This window comes from Zalophus californianus, chromosome 16, assembly GCF_009762305.2.
Source record: "Zalophus californianus isolate mZalCal1 chromosome 16, mZalCal1.pri.v2, whole genome shotgun sequence".
Taxonomy (NCBI): domain Eukaryota; kingdom Metazoa; phylum Chordata; class Mammalia; order Carnivora; family Otariidae; genus Zalophus; species Zalophus californianus.
The window spans coordinates 15,158,013-15,179,541 of record NC_045610.1 but is presented as its reverse complement, the minus strand read 5'-3'; the positions used below and the strand labels follow the sequence as shown (position 1 = coordinate 15,179,541).

Below are 21,529 nucleotides of genomic sequence, written 5' to 3'. Positions count from 1 at the left end.
TAGGAACTTAAAAAAATCATCTTTACTGAAATTCAATGGGATTTACACTTAATAAAAACTGTAATGTATATAATGTATATAATAAAAGCTCATCAAGATGTTTTCAGTTTGATGAGCTTTGGCAAATGTATACACCATTCCAATCTCCTGTTCCTTCCCTAGTCCTTGCTTCCAGCCTAGGTAAACCAGAGTTTTGACTTCTGGTTTTTATCTCTAAAGGTTAGTTTTGACCATTCTGAAACTTCATGTAAACTTGTATCTGGCTTGTCTCAGCAAAATGTCATCTCAGTAGTTTGCACCTTTTATTGCTGTGTAGTACTCTATTGTGTGAATAAACACAATTTGTTTAATTGACCTGGTACTGTTAAACATTTGAGTTATTTTCATTTTTTGGCTATTATGAATGAAGATGGTATGAACATTTATGTACACGTCTTTTTGTGGAAATATATTTTCACTTCTCTGGGATAAATGCCTAGGAGTGTAATTGCTGGGTTATACGTTAAGTGAATATAAGAAATTGCTAAACTGGGGCGCCTGGGTGGCTCAGTTGGTTAAGCGACTGCCTTCAGCTCAGGTCATGATCCTGGAGTCCCGGGATCGAGTACCTCATTGGGCTCCCTGCTGAGCAGGGAGTCTGCTTCTCCCACTGACCCTCTTCCCTCTCGTGCTCTCATTCTCTCTCTCTCAAATAAATAAATGAAATCTTTAAAAAAAAAAAAAAAGAAATTGCTAAACTGTTTTCCAAAGTGCTTGTGAGAATTCTAGTTGCTCCATATCCTTGCCAACAGTTAGTTTTGTCAGTCTTTTTAAGTTTATCCTAGTGAGTGTATAGTGGTATTTTGCATTTCCATTAATGAGTTGTATATAGGTCTGTAGTTTTCTTTTTTATTTTTCTTTTTTTATTATTTTATTTTTAAACAGAAAGAGATACAGTGAGAGAGGGAACACAAGCAGGGGGAGTGGCTGAGGGAGAAGCAGGCTTCCCCCCAAGCAGGGAGCCTGATGTGGGGCTCGATCCCAGGACCCTGGGTTCATGACCTGAGCTGAAGGTAGATGCCTAACGACTGAGCCACCCAGGCGCCCCAATTAGTTTTCTTTCTTAGAATGACTTTGTTTTTTCTATGAGGTAAACCTAACATCATAAAATGAGTTGGAAAGTATTCTCCTCTATTGCCTGACATAGTTTATGCAAGATTGATATTTTTTTGTCTTTACACGTTAGACAAAATTTACCAATAAAGCCATCTGGACTAGTGTTCTCTCTGTTGGAATATTTTAAATTATAAATTCAGTTTCTTTAATGGATATATTTCTATCTAGAATCTCTACATTTTGTATGTTAGTTTTGATACTTTGTGTTTTTCAAGGGACTTACCCATTTAATCTAAGTTTTTTCATAAAGTTATCTCGTATATGTATAATCTAATATATATGTGATTCATTGTGATGCATTTTTCATTTTTTTTTGCATTTTTCATTTCTGATATTGAGAATATTTGTTTTCTTTTTCTTGATCAGACTAGTTAGAGGTTTATCAATTTTGTTGATCTTTTCAAAGATCCAGCTTTTGGTTCAATTGTTTTTTCCTGTTGCTTATCCATTTTCTATTTTATTGATTTTTGCTCTCTTTCATTTCTTCCTTCTACATGCTTGAGTTTAGTTTATTCTTTTTCTGGCTTCTTATGGTGGAAGCTTAGATAATTGATTTTGGACCTTTTTTCTTTAATCATTTAAAGCTTTAATTTTCCCTCTAAGCATTTCTCTAGTGAGTACCATACATTTAGATAGATTGTATTTTCATTTTCATTCTGCTAGTAATACTTTATATTTTCTCTTGTGGTTTCTTTTTCAACAAATGGGTTATTTAGAAGTTTATTGTTTACAGGGTACCTTCCTGGCTCAATAGGTAGAGCATGCGACTCTTGATCTCTGAGTTGTGAGTTCAAGCCCCAAGTTGGATATAGAAATTACTTAAAAAAAAAAAAAAAGTTTACTGTTTAATTTCCAAGTATTTGGAAGTTTTCTAGATATCCTATTGTTAGGATTTTTAGTTTAATTCCAGTGTGGTCAAATAACATACTCTCTGAATTCAGTCTTTTAACATTTACTGAGACTTGTTTTATTTCCCAGCATATGGAATCTTGATGAAAATGTTATAGGTGCACTTAAAAGACTGTGTATTTTGCAATTGTTAGTTTATCTAATTAGGTCAAGTTGGTTGATAGTTTAATCTTTCATATTGTTCTACATATTTTTTTGTCTATTTGCCCTATCATTAACTGAAAGAAGAGTGTTGAAACCACCAATGATAATGGTGAACTTCTCTATTTCTCCTTTTAATTCTGTAGGTTTTTGCTTCATGTATTTTGAAACTTTGTTATTAGGTGCATACATTTATCATTGTGTCTTCTTCAGGAATCAACCCCATTATTATGAAATGTCCTTTTTTATCTCTGGTAATATTCCTTGTCCTGAAGCCTTCTTTGCCTGCCAGTAATGATACATCTTTTTCCAATGTTTCATTTTTAACCTGTCTCTTTATATTTGAAGTACATTTCTTGTAGACAGCAAATAGTTGGATCTTATTCATCCTGACAGTTTCTGCCTTTTAATTGGAGTACTTGAACCATTTACACTTAATATAGTTACATGTTTAGGTTTAAATTTTTCATTTTGCTACTTTTCCCATCTGTTTGTTGTTGTGGTTGTTTAGCTTTTCCTGACTTCTGGATTGAGTATTTTTTATGATTTGAATTTATTTCCACTATTGATTTATTAGCTGTATTCTTTGCTTTACTTTTTTAAGGATTGCTTTAGAGCACTTCATCTTAGTTCAGACTACTATTATAAAATAGACTGGGTGGTGCGAACAACAGATTTCATTTTCATAGAGGCCAGGAAATCTGAGATTGAGGTGCCAGCAGATTCAGTTCTGGGTGAGGGCTGTGTTCCTGGCTGGAAGCTGCCATCTCACTGTATGCTCCCATGACTGCGTCTTTGTGGGAAGAGAGAGCTCTGCTGTCTGTTCCTCCTCTAAGGGCAATAATTCTGATATGGGGTCTTTACCCTCATGACCTCATTAAAACTAAGTACCTCCAGGGGCGCCTGGGTGGCTTAGATGGTTAAGCGGCTGCCTTTGGCTCAGGTCATGATCCCAGAGTCCTGGGATCCAGCCCCACATCGGGCTCCTGGCTCAGCGGGGAGTCTGCTTCTCTCTTTGCCTGCCCCTCCCCCTGCTTGTACTCTCCCTTTCTCTCTGGCAAATAAATAAATAAAATCTTAAAAAAAAAAAAAATCTAAGTACCTCCAAAGGCTCCCATCACACTGGGGCTTAGGACTTCAACATATGAATTGGGGGAGGGGAGACACAAATATTTAGTCTAAAACGCGGTGGTTCTCTTTTTTTTTTATTAAGTGCGGTGGATACACAACATTATCTTAGTTTCAGGTGCATAACACAGCAATTGGACAACTCTATGTTATGCTACACTCAACATCAAACATTTTGATCTTAGAATACTCTTTTTATTTAAAGGTTTTATCTATTTACTTATTTTAGAGAGAGACAGAGAGAGAGTGAGCATGTGCTCAAGCAGGGTGAGGGACAGAGGAAGAGCGTCTCAAGCAGACTGCATGCCCAGTGCCCCATGCCCTGTGCCCCCGAGCCTGACACGGGCCTACGATCATGACCTGAGCCAAGATCAAGATCTTGACAGACTGAGCCACTCAGGCACCCTGATCTTAGAATACTCTTAAAAAAATCATTGCCCCTCTACCCCCAAGAACTTTTTTGTGTGTGTGAGATATCTACCTTACCATATTTGAAATTATAACTGAGATATTTTATAAAAATATTTATACATTTAAGATAATGATAAACTTCTGCTAACATAAATGGTGGAAAACAGCTATATATTTCAAAACAAATAGAAAATTGATATTGTTTTACATTTTTGCACATTGCTTTAGCATCTGGCTTTAGAAGATATGGGAGCTAGATTTTCATAATAGCTTCTGTATTCGGTATATTGATTTTTTTGGGGGGGTGATCTATATAAAGGAAATCTGGCCTCAGGTATGTAGTTGGAAAAGAGGGGGTATTTTAATATTTCAGGCTTCTTTTTTTGATCCTTGTGATATTGTAATATTATAATATAATAAGAAACATATATTTGGTCTTGGGGCACCTGAGTGGCATAGTCAGTTGAGCATCTGACTCTTGGTTTCAGCTCAGGTCATGATCTCAGGGTCCTGGGATCAAGCCCCACATCCAGCTCTGCACTCAGTGCAGAGTCGGCTTGAGATTCTCTCTCCGTTTCCCTCTACCCCTCCCACTCATGCTCATGCGCACACACACACATGCTCTCTCTCTCAAATAAATAAATCTTAAAAAAAAAGAAAGGGTTGGAACTTTCAACTCTAAACTACCCCCCTGCCCTGCCACTGTCCCCCAGAGAGTCAGGAGATTGATCTAGTCACCAATGGCCAGTGATTTAATCAATCGTGCCTATGTAATGGGACCTTCAGAAAACCCCTAAACAGCAGGAATCAGAGAGCTTCCACGTTGGTGAACACATCTACATGCCAGGAGGGTCACACACCCCAAATTCCACACAGGGACAGAAATTCCTATGCTCAGTACCCTTCCAGACCTTGCCCTATGTACCTCTTCATCTGGTGGTTCATTTGTATCCTTTATAATATCTTTTATAATAAACCAGTAAAGTGATTCTCTGAGTTCTTTGAGCCTGAGGAGGGGGTCATAGGAACCCCCAATTTGTAGGCAAGTAAGGCAGAAGTGTGGGCATCTTAAGGACCCACTACTTGAGGTGGGTATCTGAAGTAAGCAAGGGAGGTCTTGTGGGACTGAGCCTCTAACCTATGGGGTGTACACTAACTCTAGTGTCAGAATTGATTGTAGGACACACTTGGTGTCTACAGAGAGTTCCTTCATGTGGAAAACCCACACATACGGTGTCAGAATGGTTGTGAGTAGACAAAGCTTTTCTCTAATACTGTATCAAACTCAACAAATGGTAGTTTCTTTTTTTTTTAAGATTTTATTTATTTATTTGAGAGAGAGAGAGAGCACATGAGAAGGGGGAGGGTCAGAGGGAGAAGCAGACTCCCTGCCGAGCGGGGAGCCCGATGCGGGACTCGATCCCGGGACTCCAGGATCAAGACCTGAGCCAAAAGCAGTCGCTTAACTGACTGAGCCACCCAGGCGCCCCAAATGGTAGTTTCTTAAAGGTTAGTTGGAATGTTAAATTGGTCTATCTTGGGGCACCTGGGAGGCCCAGTTGTTAAGCGTTTGCCTTCTGCTCGGGTCATGATCCCAGGGATCTCGCCCCCTGTTGGGCTCTCTGATCATCAGGGAGTCTGCTTCTCCCTCTCTTTCTGCCCCTCCTCCCGCTCATGCTTGCTCTCTCTCGCTCTCTTAAATAAAAAAAAAAAAAAAAAAGAATTGGTCTGTCTTGCATTTTGAATGGATCTTTTGCCTATGCATTATTCATAATGTCATGCATTGGTCATTTGGAAAATGCTGGCTCATTGCATTATGCAGATCTTCCAAATATTGGTATGTTTCATTATATAACAAAAATTCATGCTTATTAATCTCACTAATCAGAAAAGTTTGTAAGCATTGAGAAGCTGTAAAGCTCATTGTTGGCGAATAGAAGTTTTCAAAAGTTCTGATTTTCACTCAAAAACCCTTGTATAACTGGCAGTAACTGTCATTTTCCTTGAAAACAGGTTCACCTTATTTTTGAGAAAATATTTACTAAATTCTGAAGTTTGAATAACCAGTTTGTCATTTGGCCTTGCAGGTAAAAATGGTGTTGTGTAAAAAAGCAGTTGGTTCAACTCACAACTCAACGGCACAAGTGCTTTTCCTCGGAGTGACAGCCAATATTCCAGTGTGCAGTGAAAGTACTTTTTGCCTACTTCCCACACTGTTACATAGAGTATTTTAAAATTTCTTTAAAGAATAGTAAGTTGTGGGGCACCTGGGTGGTGCAGTTGGTTAAGCATCTGACTCTTGGTTTCGGCTCAGGTCATGAGATTGAGCCCTGTGTTGGGCTCCACGCTCAGCTTGGAATCTGCTTGAGAACCTCTCCCTCTGCCCCTCCCACTTGTGCATGCATGCCTGTGCACGCTGGCTCTCTCTCTCAAATAAATAAATAAGTCTTAAAAAAGAATATTGAGTTGTTTTGGCAGACTGTTAATTTACTTGCAAATCAGCTGATCCCTCAGAGACTGGAATGGGTCTAGAATAGCTTTTACTTTGGTCTAGTTTAGTTCTGTTTCTAAAGCATGCCCTTTCTGGGATTTTCTGCTGAACGCAGCAGATGTTTATTGAGTTTTCTGTCTTCTGGCTGATTAGAACTCATCTGTATTCCAGCCTGTGTGAGCTCCACTAATTTTTCAGTTTATAGCTCTCTAATATTTACTCTTTACCTGGCCTTGTAGAATCTCATTCTGTGTATGCACAACTTAGAACTCAGCTAGAGACTCAAAGGAATTCGTGTGTAGGTTATTGAAGGTCTTTCTCTGTGTTGCTCCCTCATCTCTGGTACTCTGCATCCATGAAATCCAGCTAACTCATCTCTCTGAACTCTGATCTGTGCTCAGTAGGGCTACCACGTTCTTCTTGGGTTCCCTCGTCCATGCTGTGGTCTAAAAGTGCCTCTGTGCCAAAAGCCAGGATGATCATAGGGTTCTGATCATTTCAGTGATCACAGTCTTTCTCTACCTGTTGTCCTGTATTTGAAAACAGTTTATATATTTTTGTCCAGTTTTTTAGTTGGTGGTTGGAAGAGCTAGTCTGGTACCATTTATTTCATTTTTTTTAAAAAGATTTTTATTTATTTGACAGAGAGAGAGCCAGCGAGAGGGAATATAAGCAGGGGGAGTGGGAGAGGGAGAAGCAGGCCCCCCACTGAGCAGGGAGCCTGATGCGGGGCTTGATCCCAGGACCCAGGGATCATGACCTGAGCCAAAGGCAGACGCTTGACGACTGAGCCACCCAGGCGCCCCTGTACCATTTATTTCAGCATGGGCAAAATTAGAGGCCAGAGAACCAGTCTTCACTGCTGTTAGTTTTTCTGATGATTACCTTTATTTATTTATTTTTTTAAGATTTATTTTATTTATTTGAGAGAGAGAAAGAGCACATGCACAAGAGTGGGGAGGAGGGACAGAGGGAGAGGGAAACCTAAGCAGACTCTGTGCTGACCGAGGAGCCCGACGAGGGGCCTGATCCCAAGACCCCGAGATCATGACCCAAGCCCCGAGCCGAAACCAAGAGCCTGATGCTTAACTGGCTGCGCTATCCAGGCACCCCCTGATGGTTACCTTTAAATGATGGCTTTTTAAACACAAACTAAAAGCCTGGTTGATATTCTGGTGTTTTTTTGTTTTTTTTTTTTAGATATTATTTGGGGGTAGGGGCAGAGAGAGAAGGAAAAGGGGAGAGAATCTTAGTCTGGAGCCTGATGTAGGGTTCCATCTCACGACCCTGAGATCACGACCTGAGCCAAAGTCAAGAGTCAGATGCTTAACTAACTGAGCCACCCGGGCGCCCCTTATTTTAGATATTATTTTCATAATTGCTAATAGAGTCAAGAGATTTAAAATTCAAAAGGTGTGAAAAGAAGATTCAGTATGAGGTCTGCCTCCCACATGTGGCCCCCACTCCTCAGTTCTCTCACAAGAGACAACCAGCATTATATAAACATCTTTTTTTTTTTAAGATTTTATTTATTTATTTGACAGAGAGAGACACAGCAAAAGAGGGAACACAAGCAGAGGGAGTGGGAGAGGGAGAAGCAGGCTTCCCGCAGAGCAGGGAGCGTGATGCGGGGCCCGATCCCAGGACCCTGGGATCATGACCTGAGCCGAAGGCAGACACTCAACGACTGAGCCACTCAGGCGCCCCTATAAACATCTTTTTAAGGCTGCATAATACTCTAAGGATTTACCATACTTATCTAATTCTCTATAAATGGGCACTATAGTCAAATTAATGCGCTGTTCTGAATAATGAGTACATATGTGATGCCTTTATTTTGGATGTAGTAGTATATCCTTGTTGGTAAGCATGTATCCCACTTATTTTATGATTTGTCTGTAGTGATGAAACTTAAACTGGATTTTCAAATGATAAGCTCCAAAAAGCCTCTTTAATAATGTTATCTGTAGTTTATTCCAAATACCAAACTGTAAAAATATGTCAGATTTTGGTCATGATTTGAATGTATATCTCATTCTGTTTTTACTCTTTCAGGTCATAATGCAACAGGGAGATACATCCATAAAACCCATCCTCCAAGTCATTGTGAGTACCTTTGAATATTTTATGTCACACATTTTAAAAACTTTTATGTAATTACAAATTACATTTGATGAAGCACACACAGATTCGTCCACTTTAGGAAATTCTCTTCATCATCCCCAAAAATAGGCCAGTCTTGTTGTAACCCTAAGAGAGGAAACAGGCCTTTTTTTTTCCCCCAGTATTATGCTAGCCAAAGGCTTTGCCTTCTGTTCTTTCCACAGTTGATGGATACTGTAGTGCTACCCATCATTACCACTGCCTCCTTTTCTTCCTGCCCTAAGGTTTGTCTTGCTCAAATCTGCCTTATGTGGGCCTGCAATGAACATATCTGCTTAAAACTCATCATTAACCCTATCATTCATTTAAAGGGTTCTCAAATTTTAGTGGGAATTTAAAAAATGCATAGAAGCAGCATCCTGGCTCATACCTGCAGATTCTGAGTCATAGGCTTAATGATCTCCCTGAGTTACTCCCAAACTCACTGCCATTCATCTTAAAGCTCTGTTTATGTACTTTACTTCCTTTGGAGAACTGCTTCTGATTTCCTTCAGGTTGTGATAAACGTCTTAGCTGTGTCCCCATGTCATGTGCATAACTCTCTATGTCTCTTTGCCTCTGTCTCCACCTCATTTGTGAGCCCCTCCAGGGCAAGGATATTTTTTTTTCCATTTTGTATTTTTAGCATGTTTTCTGTGTAGCTCCTTATATATATCAGGTGCCTTGTATCTTTTTTAAAATTAATTTTCAATCAAATTTGAGTTGAGAGAGAACAGAAGAGAATTGAAACTCATTTTATTCTCAACTATGTTGTGTTTAATAATGTTAATACAGAGACGGTGGTGGGAAAATCATCAAATCCAATTTTCTTTTGCTTGGATTTAGGTGTCAAGAGAATGGGCAAGCAGTTCAGTGTTTGTTGAACTAATGGCAAACCCACTCTCCTGCCACTTAAGTTTACTTATCCCTGGGACTGGGAAGACAACCCAACTAATGAATCAAGTTTTCTATCCTAGAACATCCGTCCCATTATTACAGGGAGTAGTCCACCCCGTTATCGACTGCTTATGAGTGATGGATTGAACACTCTATCCTGTAAGTATGGTGTATAAATCTAGGAATTTGCATTTAAATAATAAAAGAACACCCAGCACTTCGATTGTGATAATTTGGGGCATTTCAGAAATGTACATTTGCTTGGCCATGCACTTCATTCACACAGAATTACGGCTGGCAGAGAGCATTCTTTTTTTTTCTTTTTTAATGATTTTATTTATTTATTTATTTGACAGAGACAGAGACAGCGAGAGCAGGAACACCAGCTGGGGAGTGGGAGAGGGAGAGCAGGCTTCCCACTGAGCACGGAGCCCGATGTGGGACTTGATCCCAGGACTCTGGGATCATGACCTGACCTGAAGGCAGCCGCTTAACGACTGAGCCACCCAGGCCCCGGCAGAGAGCATTCTAACAATAGACTAGATCTAGTGGAAAGCAGCCACTTGGCTTAATTAATTTTCTCTAACTGGTGCTCTGTTTTCTTTGATTAATTTCCCTCAGGATGGTATTGACATTTAGTGAATATAATGGGTTAGTTGTCTATACTTGCCTTTTTGGGGATTTATTTCTGTGTTGGAAACTTTACAAGGGAGAAAGAATTTGCAGAATATTGCTTGCTATCTCTAGTCACAAGGTGAAGAACATGGAAAAGACTTTTTAGTCTTTGTCATGAAACCTGAATGATGGAAAAAATTATTTTGGGCACTTTAAGAAATACATTTCAAAGTACCAGCAGATGTTTAACACGGTAAATTATATTGTTTTTCACTATGCAGAATCTGAGTTGTTTTAATTTCAGAAACATATTCAAGGCATTGTTTTCCTTTGCTAGTCCAGGTGTGATCAGCTTTCAGATTGTCATGACTGAAGTGTTGTGGGAACTAAAGTAATCTCTGTGCTTTTCAGCTTTCATGTTGGCAACACAGTTGAACCCTCTGGTTGAGAAAGAACAATTGTCTAGCAATTGTATTTGCCAGATTAACCGATTCATTGTTAACACTCTGAAAGATGGAAGGTATGTGGTATTTTTCTTTGTTTTGGGGGGTGTTCTTTGGTTTTATTGTGTTGTAGAATGGGGACTAATTTTTCTACAGAGAAATCCACTGGATGCCAAAATTCATTTAAGAATCAAAGACAACGAGGAGCTTTCAGCTAAGAGTTTACAGCTATTGAGATTTGAACTCGGGTGACTAAAACATGGCACCAAAGGAAGAGAAATAATGGAAACAGATTGGAAATTTCAAAGCAGGAGATTAAAGCAGAATGCAGAACTTTTATTTCTAATTTCTTCAGAAGCACTGGTTTTAAGATTCTCTTTTGAAGTATGTGTTAATGAAAAGGGGTTACTTATAAGAGCAAAAATGATGTAATTAATTATGTGATGCTGCCCCTTTTTTGCAATCTTGAATGTTTCATGGTAAACTTTATTCAGCCAATATAGAGTATGCTGAGTACTGACAGATGCTACACGCTCAAGGTGCAGTGGTGAGCAGCACTGTTATTCCTGGGTAACTGTTGCTAAAATAGGACATTTTTTGTTGGGGAGAGCCTTTTAAGCTTTTTATTTCCAATCACAGAATACATGGGAAACAAATGTAATAAGCATTCCCCTCTTAATAAGGGTATGTCAATGTATGTTACAGTATTATCTGTACGTTTTGCTTTGTATTTGTTTGCTGTATCATTGTCCTTTTAACTTTCAGTTTCTCTGTTCTTAACCTTGGATGTCTTTTATAAACAGCATATGATTTTAGAAATCAGTTTGAGATTTAGTTGGTGAGTTTATTCTGCTTAATTTATTATTGATTTTTTTTCTAATTTTTGTGTTTTTACCATGTTTTTGCTTTATTTTTTCTTGCCTTGGATTGATTTTTTTCCTTAAATATTTTTCCTCTACTGGTTTGAAATATATTTGTGCTGTGTTTTTGTTTGTTTTGTTTTGTTTTGCGGATATTCTTACATTTTAAAAAATCCGTATGTGAATTAACAGATATTCTAAAATAGGTCTGTATTTTTACAATCCTCTCAAATAAAGCAAAGCTCTCAAAATGGTCAATGTTCAGTGTTTTAGCTCAACTTTGTTTTTATTTCCTTGGATTAGTGTATTCTCTATATAGACAGCAATTACTTAGACTTACCCAGAGAGTCTCCCTTTGTCTCCTTCATCACACTCCTTTCTTTTTAGTTCAGTTCTCATTTTCCTGAAGAATATCTTTTAGCAGCTCTTTTTCTTTTTTAAGATTTTATTTATTTATTTGACAGAGAGAGACACAGTGAGAGAGGGAACACAAGCAGGGGGAGTGGGAGAGGGAGAGGCAGGCTTCCCAGCTGAGCAGGGAGCCCGATGCAGGGCTTGATCCCAGCACCCTGGGATCACAACCTGAGCCGAAGGCAGACGCTTAACCAGCCGAGCCACCCAGGCGCCCCTTTTTTAGCAACTCTTATAGGGGAGGATTGTGAATGATAAAAATCTGTCATCTAAAAATGTCTGTTTCATTCTCAGTTAAATGAGTTTAACTAGGTGTAAAATTCTAGGTTGACAGTTCTCTATATCACATAGTAGGATCTTTGCCCTGACAGAATTTTGTGTTCTTGTCATTGTGTTTTGTAAAACAACTTTTATTATACAAGTAATATATACATAAATTATAAAAACTCAAATGAATAAGGGCTGGCTCAGTCAGTAGAGTATGCAACTTGGGGTTGTGAGTTCTAGCCCCACATTGGGTGTGGAGCTTACTTAAAAAAAAAATAAAAAACAACAACAACAAAGCTCACATACTCGAAAATAACTGTAATTTGACTGCCTACAAATCACTATTCTTAAAAATTTTGTTGCTATCCTTCCAGAATTTTTCTATAAATGTAAGTACTTACAAATTTGTATTTTCCTTTAAAAAATTCATAATATGGTTTTATAATACTCTCTTTTTTAATAGTGGTCATTTTTACATGTCTCTAGATAAACCTCTATGTCATATATATATATAAAATTGGGGGGGGTTGCGGCAGGCAGAGTAGGCAGAGGAAGAAGCAGGCTCCCTGCTGAGCAAGGAGCCCGATACAGGACTCAATCCCGGAACCCTGGGATTATGACCTGAGCCAAAGGCAGATGCTTGACCAACTGAGCCACCCAGGCGTCCCCTCTCTATGTCATATATTACTTAGTATGTCATTGTATAGATTTACCATAATATAGTTAACATTTAATATTATATAGCATTTCACTTTTTAAAATTTTTCACCAGCGCTTCTTAGAATATATTTGTACCTCTTTGTGTATTCAAATTTTTAGGGAATATGAGTATTTTAATAAAAATGACACACAGAATCATCGATTCAAGCAGTGCAATAAAAGGTACAAAGAAGGAAAAAATTGTCTAAAATTCATACAACTCAGAAATAACCATACTATGATTTAGTGAGCATCATTCCAGATATCTCACAGTGCGTATTTATCAATAATTGGTGGATAGAAATAATTTTGATAGTGGAATGACAATATATATATTGTTACTGCTGTCTTCCTTCCTGAGTAATTCAGTCCACAGCCATTAGGTGGGGCCGAGCAAGATAGATGTTTGCAAGGGAGGGATGGTGGTGGTGGTGGTGATGGCCCGGAACCAGGTGTTAGCCCAAAGTGAGGAAGGTCGTGGGCTGGACGGGGTTGGAGACCAGGTAAGGAGAACACATGGGGAGAGGGTGGCTGCGGTCCAGAATGGGTTGTCAGAGCCTGAGTAGGGTGAGGCAAGAGTCTGTATGGCTGTTGGATCCTGAGCAAGTGATGAAGGAATCTGGGGGTGTTGTGGGGATCCGGCACAGGAACAGGTTGTTGGGGGAGAGGAGGGTGCTTGTTTGTAATAGGGTGGTAGTGGTCTTAGAACTGGGTTTGGAATTTGAGCATTTGGAGGAGAGTGTCCATGTGTGTAGCAGTGGCAGGTGGTGACAGGAGATTGATTACGTATGAGGGGAATTGATCTAATAAATATGTTGAAGGCTCTGGGAGATAGCCAAGGGAGAAGTCTGTGATTCTGGATTATAATTGAAGGTTTCAGAGTGAACTCAAGGTTTTTGATAGATAGATATAGATGTAAACTTAGTTTGGGGTTTTAAAATTATATTTTATTGGAGTGCCCAGGTGGCTCAGTCGGTTGGTTGAGTGTCTGACTCTTGATCTCAGCTCAGGTCTTGATCTCTTGATGTCAGCGTTGTGAGTTTGAGCCCTATGTTGGGCTCCATGCTGGGTGTGGAGTCTACTAAGTAATCAATCAATCAATCAATAGTTCTTTTTTACCTTGTTTTATTATATCTTATTTTAACTCAACTTATTTAAGCTAAATACAAAAATAGTTCTCCCATTTCTCGCACCTCTTATTCCTTCGCCTTTAACAACCACCAGTGTATTTGTTCTCTGTATCTATGAGCTTGTTATTTATTTCCACATATAAGAGAGATCATAGGGTAATTGCCGTTCTCTGTCTGACTTAGCATGATGCCCTAGAAGTCCATCCATATTTTCACAAATGGCAAGACTCCATTCTTTTTTATGGCTGAATAATATTGTGTGTGTGAGAGAGAATTTCTTTTTTTAAAAAATTTTATTTATTTATTAGAGAGAGAGCGTGCCATGAGCAGGCAGGAGGAGCAGAGGGAGAGGGACTCGATCCCAGGACCCAGGATCATGACCTGAGCCGAAGGCAGACGCTTAACCAACTGAGCTACCCAGGTGGCTCTGTGTCACAATTTCTCTATCCATTTATCTGTTGGTGGACATTTAAGTTGTTTCCATATGTTGACTCTTGTAAATAGTGCTACAGTGAACATGGGGGTGCATAGATCTTTTCGAGTTAGTACTTTTGTTTTCTTCGGATGAATACCCAGAAGTGGAATTGCTGGATCTTACGGTAGTTTGATTTTTAATTTTTTGAGGAATCTGCATACTGTTTTCCATAGTGGCCACACCAATTCACATTTCTACCAACAGTGCACAAGGGTTCCTTTTTCTCCATATCCTTGCCAACACGTGTTATTTCTAGTCTTTTGAATAATAACCATTCTAACAGATGTGAAGTGATATCTCGTTGTGGGTTTTGATTTGCATTTCCCTGATTAATGATGTAAAGTATCTTTTCATGCACCTGTTAGATAGCTTTATGTCTTCTTTGGAAAAAATGTCTGTTCAGATCTGGTTGGTGTATGAGTATACATACATTGTGGTGTGTGTGTGTGTGTGTGTGTGTGTGTGTGTGTGTGTGTGTGTGTGTGTGTGTGTGTGTGTGTGTTCCCTAGATCTCTCTACTGAGGGGGCTTTGGAGCAGCAACACCCCAATAGCTCTGAGCCCCCTTAGCACCAGATCTTGGTTTCTGAATGCCATTTCACACTCAAAAGAACTAGGGCTTCTTAGAGGATGGCTTGTTACAGGCTTGGAAATTACAAGATGAGCTTGGAATATCTTATTGTGTCAGATGGTAAGGAAGTGCTCAAAGGGAGATGGGATCCTGTCAAAAGGACAGAAAAACTGGCTTGCAGAATCTTACACTTGTCAAATCTAAGGCAATTTATAAACCATAATAAAAATGGGAACAGATTATAACCTGTTAAATACAATAGGAGTTCATAAGTCCATACTGAATAAATGAATACATGGTGTTTTTCTTAAAATAGAGTGCCATCTAACAAATGCGGAAGGAGTGACGGAATTAGAAAATCGCCCTTTGGTAACCAGCACAGGGTTAGTTTATCCAGGAAACGTCAGTGGGGGCTGTGGCTGCTCTAACAAATTAACACAAACTTGGTGGTTTGTGGTGGTGGTGGTGGTGGTGGTGGTGGTTTTAAAGATTTTATTTATTTGGGGGTGTCTGGGTGGCTCAGTCGGTCAAGCATCTGCCTTCAGCTCAGGTCATGATCTCAGGGTCCTGGAATCGAGTCCTGTATCGGGCTCCCTGCTCAGTGGGGAGTCTGCTTCTCCCTCTCCCCCTGCTCATGAGCTCTCTCTCTCTCTCACTCACTCACTCTCACTCACTCACTCTTTCTCTCAAATAAATAAAATCTTAAAAAAAATTTTTTTTAAATAAAGATTTTATTTATTTGACAGAGAGCACAAGCAGGAGAGTGGGAGAGGGAGAAGCAGGCTTTCTGCAGAACAGGGAATCCGATGCGGGGCTCGATCCCAGGACCCTGGGATCATGACCTGAGCCGAAGGCAGACGCTTAACGACTGAGCCACTCAGGCATCCCAAACTTGGTGGTTTCAATCAACAGAAGTTATTCACCTGGAGGTTAGAAGATGAAATCAGTTTCACTGGGCTGAGATCATGGTGTTGACAGGGGCATGCTCCCTCTGGAAGCTCTAGAGAAGGATCCATTCTTTGCCTCTTCCAGCTTCTGGTGGTTGTTGGCATTCCTTGGCTTTTCACTGCGTCAGTCCAGTCTCTGCCTCCATGCCCCATTGCCTCCTGTCTCTGTCAGATCTGCCCCCCTCTTACAGGATACATGTGGTTGCTTTTAGGGCCTAGCAGAGGATCCAGGATAATCTTGACATTTCAGTCCTTAACTTAATCACATTTGCAAAGTCCCTTGTACCGTTCACAGGTTCCAGGGGTTAGGAGGTGGATATCTTTTGGGGGGCCACAGATGCTGAAACGGGTGAAGTTTGCAGAGTAACAAGTTACTTATGGGGTTAAAGTTCCTACCCACAACATAATTACTAATTGTAAAGGGAGCAGAGACAACTTTATAGTAGAGGAACCTGGCAGACAGCACCTTACTGCAGTGATTAGGGTTCCCATTACCAGCAATGGGACCAACAGAAAATGGGTATTTATAACCTGATAGGATGCAATGAGAAGAACATAGCATCACTAATATACTTTTGCCAAGGATGCATACTCTGTATCTAATCATGAGGAGGCCTCAGGTAAATTAAGGGACATTCTACAAAGTAAGTGACCTCTGACTGACTTACTTTCTTTTTCTTTCTTTCTTTCTTTCTTTCTTTCTTTCTTTCTTTCTTTCTTTCTTTCTTTCTTTCTCTTTCTTTCTTTCTTTCTTTCGTTCGTTCGTTCGTTCGTTCGTTCGTTCTTTCCTTCCTTTCCTTTCCTTTTCTTTTTTCTTTTCTTTCTCTTTCTCTTTCTCTTTCTCTTTCCCTTTCCCTCCCTCCCTCTCTCTCTCTCTATTTCCTTTTCTTTTATTTCTTTCTTTCAAGATTTATTTACTTATTTGAGAGAGAGAATATGAGCCAGGGGAGGGACAGACTCCCAAGGAGTCTGAGCCAGGGAGGGAGCAGACTCCCCGCTGAACATGGAGCCCAACGTGGGGCTTGATCCCAGGACCCTGAGATAACGACCTGAGCTGAAATCAGGAGTCAGACGTTTAACTGAGTCACCCAGGCGTCCCAGTGATCTCTGATTTTCAAATCTCAAACATGAAAGTAAAAAAGTTGTGTACACTGAGAGACTGTTCAAGATTGAAGGAGTCTTGAGAGATTGGTAATTAAATATAACAAGTGATCCTGTACTAGATCCTTCTGCTAATAAGGACATCATTTAAATAGTTGATAAAACTTGAATAGGTTCTGTGGATTAAATGGAAAAATTCTTTGGTTATGTTTCAGGGTCACTGACTTAACCAGGCTGTCTTAACGTCAATTGTTATTACCATTTTTTTTTCCTGGTATATGGTATGCCTTTCAGTCTGCAGATTCTGTTCCTTAAAATGCTATTTTCTGTTTCATTTGAGCTTTAATTTTTACTTATATTGTGGATAACTGTCCTCCCTTTGTGTCTTCAGTTTGCTTTAGTCTTTTTTTCTAATGCATATATTGGATTAAGATTTTCCAACATAATAGCAGCTCAGTTTTTGTCTTTCTCCTGGTGTTTTTTGATGTTTATAATGTTTAAATGTTAGATGTATAATGGTATTACTTGTGTTCTATTTTTGTCTTCTCAAGCTCCCTTTTTCTTTTTTTTTTTTATGTTTTATTTATTCATGAGAGTCAGAGAGAGGCAGAGGTAGAGAGAGAGAGAGAGACAGAGGTAGAGGGAGAAGCAGGCTCCCAAGGAGCAGGGAGCCTGATGCGGGACTTGATCCCAGGACCCCGGGATCACGACCCAAGCCAAAGGCAGACGCTTAACCATCTGAGCCATCCAGGCACCCCTCAAACTCCCTTTTTCTTTTCAATCTCTTGTTTTATCTCATCTTTTGAGTTTTATTTTATTAAATTCTTAGTCTTATTTCTCAAACCATTCTTGGAAAGTATTATTCCCTTTCTTGGCTTATGCTTTCTTCTAGATTGGATTATTTAATTGTCTCTGCCTTCTTTGTTCCTTTTATTTTTATACACTTTTATATGTTGCATTGTTGCTATGTCATTTCTTTTTATCTTGTTCATGCTTGATGTGGATAGTTCTGTCAGACTTCATATTTGCTCTGACATAGTTTAGCCTAGGTACATCTCGTTGCCAACCTTCCCACATGGGACCTGTTGTCTTCCACTCCAGGCTACCTTTGAGTGCTTGAGTGGTGCTTTCTATCCATTTTCCTGTCTTCTAAGGTATGGTTATGGGAGAGGGTGGAGAGCTTTGCTTGGGTGTCGAGTACAAAAACTTAGGCTTCATTCTCCAATCAGGGATAGAATTTCACTCCCATGGGCTTTGTTTTATTCTACCACCTCAGAATGGTGGCATGTCTTGTATTCTTTCTTACTTCTGTTGAGAACCTGTGTATATATGTACAAGTTTATTTACCCTTTACTTTTTTGATGGTCGTTTAGACTTATTCCAAACGGCTTTAGCATTCATTCTTGTACGTTTATCTTTATGTGCTTGTGGTATTATTTCTGAAGAGCAGATTGCTTGAATTAGTGTCTTGGGGATCAAAGGACATGTCTTACAGAAAATCTACAAGTTAATATACTCATTAACTTTGTGTAAGAGTGCTTGTTTCTGAATAGGCAAATCCAAAGAAACAGATTAGTGGTTCCCCAGGGGTGGGGAAGTGGAGTTGTATGTGTGTGATATCTCGAAAAGCTGGTATTTAAAACAAAACAAAACAAAACCTTTCTCCTTAACCTTGTAAACATACTGGATACTACTAATTTTTACGAATAATTGTTAATCATCATTATTTTAATTTATGTTTCCCTAGTGATGTAAAGTGTCTTTTTATATACTCGTTGACTGTAGTTTTTTTTTTTTAAGATTTTATTGATTTATTTGAGAGAGGAGAGAGAGAGAGCACAGAGGGAGAGTGAGAGGGAGAAGCAGACTCCCCGCTGAGCGCAGAGCCCAATGTGGGGCTCCATCCCAGGACCCTGAGATCATGACCTGAGCCAAAATCAAGAGTTGGATGGTTAACCAACTGAGCCACCCAGGTGGCCCTGATATAGTCACATTGTTTTAGCAACCTTGCAAAATTCATTTAGTATTTCTTTTTTTGTTTGTTTCAAATTTTTATTTAAATTCTGGGTGCCCCTCAGTCAATTAAGTGCTGGCCTTCACCTCAGGTCATGGTCCTAGGGTCCTGGGATCAAGCCCTGCGTGGGGCTCCCTACTCAGCAGGGAGTCTGCTTCTCCCTCTCCCTCTGTCCCTCCCCCTTGATCGCTCTCTCGCTCACTCTCTCGCTCTCAAATAAATAAAATAAATAAATTCATTCTAGTTAGTTAACATGTAGTGTAATACTGGCTTCAGGAGTAGAATTTAGTGATTCATCACTTACATGTAACACCTAGTGTTCATCCTCCTTAATGCCCACCCCCCACCCACCTCCCTCCTTCTACCTTCAGTTTGTTCTCTCTACTTAAGAGTCTTATGGTTTGCTTCCCTTTCTTTTTTTCTTTTTTCTTTTCTATATGTTCATCTGTTTTGTTTCTTAAATTCCACATATGAGTGAAGTCATATGGTGTTTTCTTTCTCTGACTGACTTATTTTGTTTAGCATAATACACTCTAGTTCCATCTGCATCTTTGCAAGTGGCAAGATTTCATTCTTTTTGATGGCTGAGTAATATTTCATTGTGTGTATATACCACATCTTTACCCATTCATCAGTTGATGGACATTTGGGCTCTTTCCATAGTTTGGCTATTGTTGATAATGGTCAGTGCCATAGTTTTGTTTTGTTTTGTTTTTAGTAACAGCTTTATTGAGATATAATTCAGTCAGCTATAGTTCATCCATTTGAAGTGTAAAATGGTTTTTAATATATTGACAGAGTTCTTCAGTCATTACCACAATTAATTTTAGAATATTTCATCATCCCCAAAATAAACCCTGTACCCTTCAGCTATCACCCCTAAACTCCCCATTCTTTCTAGCCCTATACAACTACTAATCTAATTCTGTCTCTCTAGATTGCTTATTCTAGACATTTCATATAAACGAAATCATAAAATATGTGGTCCCTCGTGACTTTTATATGTTGCATATAAAACATGCACGTTAAAGTTTAACGTAGCATAATGTTTTCAAGGTTTATCCATGTTGTGGCATGTACCAGTACTTCATTCCTTTGTATGGCCAAATAATATTCTGTTGTATGAGTATGTCACATTTTGTTTATCCATTTGTTTGGACATGTGGGTTTCTATCTTTCTGCTATTAAGAATAACGCTATGAAAAAAAAAATAACGCTATGGACATTTGGGTATAAGTTTTTGTGTGAACATCTTCCATTTATATATATATATATATATTTAGGAGTGGAATTGTGGGTCATATGGTAACTTTTAAGATTAAATCTTTTTTTTTTTTAAGTTTTTTTACATTTATTTATTTGACAGAGAGAGACACAGCGAGAGAGGGAACACAAGCAGGGGGAGTGGGAGAGGGAGAAGCAGGCTTCCCACCGAGCAGGGAGCCCGATTTGTGGGGCTCCATCCCAGGACCCTGGGATCATGACCTGAGCCAAAGGCAGATGCTTAATGACTGAGCCACCCAGGCGCCCCTAAGATTAAATTTCTGAAGAAGTACCAGACTATTTTCCAAAGTGGCTACCAATTTATATTCCCACTAGCAATGTATGAGGGTTCCAGTTTCTTCATGTTCTCACCAACATAGGTAATTAAATCTGCCATAGTATTTTCAGTTAAAGTATCATCTGTAGAGTAGTTTAGTAATTTACAGGTGAGGTCTTCTTTTACCATTTTCCACCAAAATTTTCTTGGCATCTCTTCTCTTTATTCTTCCATATGAATTCCAGAGTTATATAGTCAAGTTGAAGAAAATAAAAGTCTCACTGGAATGCAAGGAATTGCATTAAATTTATATAATATTTGATACTAAGTCTTTGCATTCAAGAATATGGTATGGAGGGGTGCCTGGGTGGCTCAGTGGGTTAAGTGACTACCTTCGTCTCAGGTCATGATCCCGGGGTCCTGGGATCGAGTCCTGCATTGGGCTCCCTGCTTGGCGGGGAGCCTGCTTCTCCCTCTCCCTCTGCCTGCCACTCCTCTTGCTTGTGCGAGCTCTCTCTCTGTTAAATGAATAAATAAAATCTTAAAAAAAAAAATATGGTATGGGAACTGAGGGTTGCTAGAGGGGAGTTGGGTGGGGGGATGAGATAAATGGGTGATGGGCATTAAAGAGGGACTGGATGTAATGAGCACTGGGTGTTATATGCAACTGATGAATCACTAAATTCTACCCCTGAAACTAGTAATACGGTATATGTTAACTAAATTGAATTTAAATAAAAAATTTTTTAAAAAATGGTATATGACTCCCCATATATCCCAATATCCAGCTTCAAATTATCACCTGATATGGATCTTATTTATACTATATCCCTTCCACATCTACCCTCTTCTATAATTTTGAAGCAAATCTCAGGCATCATATTATTTCATCCATAAATATCTTAGTATATAGCTTTAGAAGATAACATTTTTATTTATTTATTTTATTTTATTTAATCATTTTTCTAAAGTAGTCTCCATGCTTGAAGTCACAGCCCTGAGATTAAGAGTCATATGCTTTATTGACTGAGCCAGCCAGGCACCCAAAAGATAACTATTTTTTTAAGTACCATTTTACACCTGAAATATTAAATATCCTGTCAGTGTTCTGTTTCCAGCTATTTGTGTGTGTGTGTGAGAGAGAGAGAGAGAGAGAGAGAGAATTTTATCTGAATCAGGATCCA

The 21,529-nt window shown here is 39.1% G+C and overlaps 1 protein-coding gene across 2 annotated transcripts in view; it reads left to right on the top strand.

Annotated features, from left to right (window-relative positions):
• RPA1 (replication protein A1) overlaps nucleotides 1-21,529 on the top strand; it is a 74,645-nt gene that overhangs the window by 6,018 nt on the left and 47,098 nt on the right. For both annotated transcript variants that reach the window (XM_027626599.1, XM_027626598.1), the window contains exons 2-4: nucleotides 8,291-8,341; nucleotides 9,355-9,433; nucleotides 10,301-10,409. In XM_027626599.1, coding sequence (XP_027482400.1) covers nucleotides 8,291-8,341; nucleotides 9,355-9,433; nucleotides 10,301-10,409 — 239 coding nt within the window. The remainder of the gene's footprint in view (nucleotides 1-8,290; nucleotides 8,342-9,354; nucleotides 9,434-10,300; nucleotides 10,410-21,529) is intronic.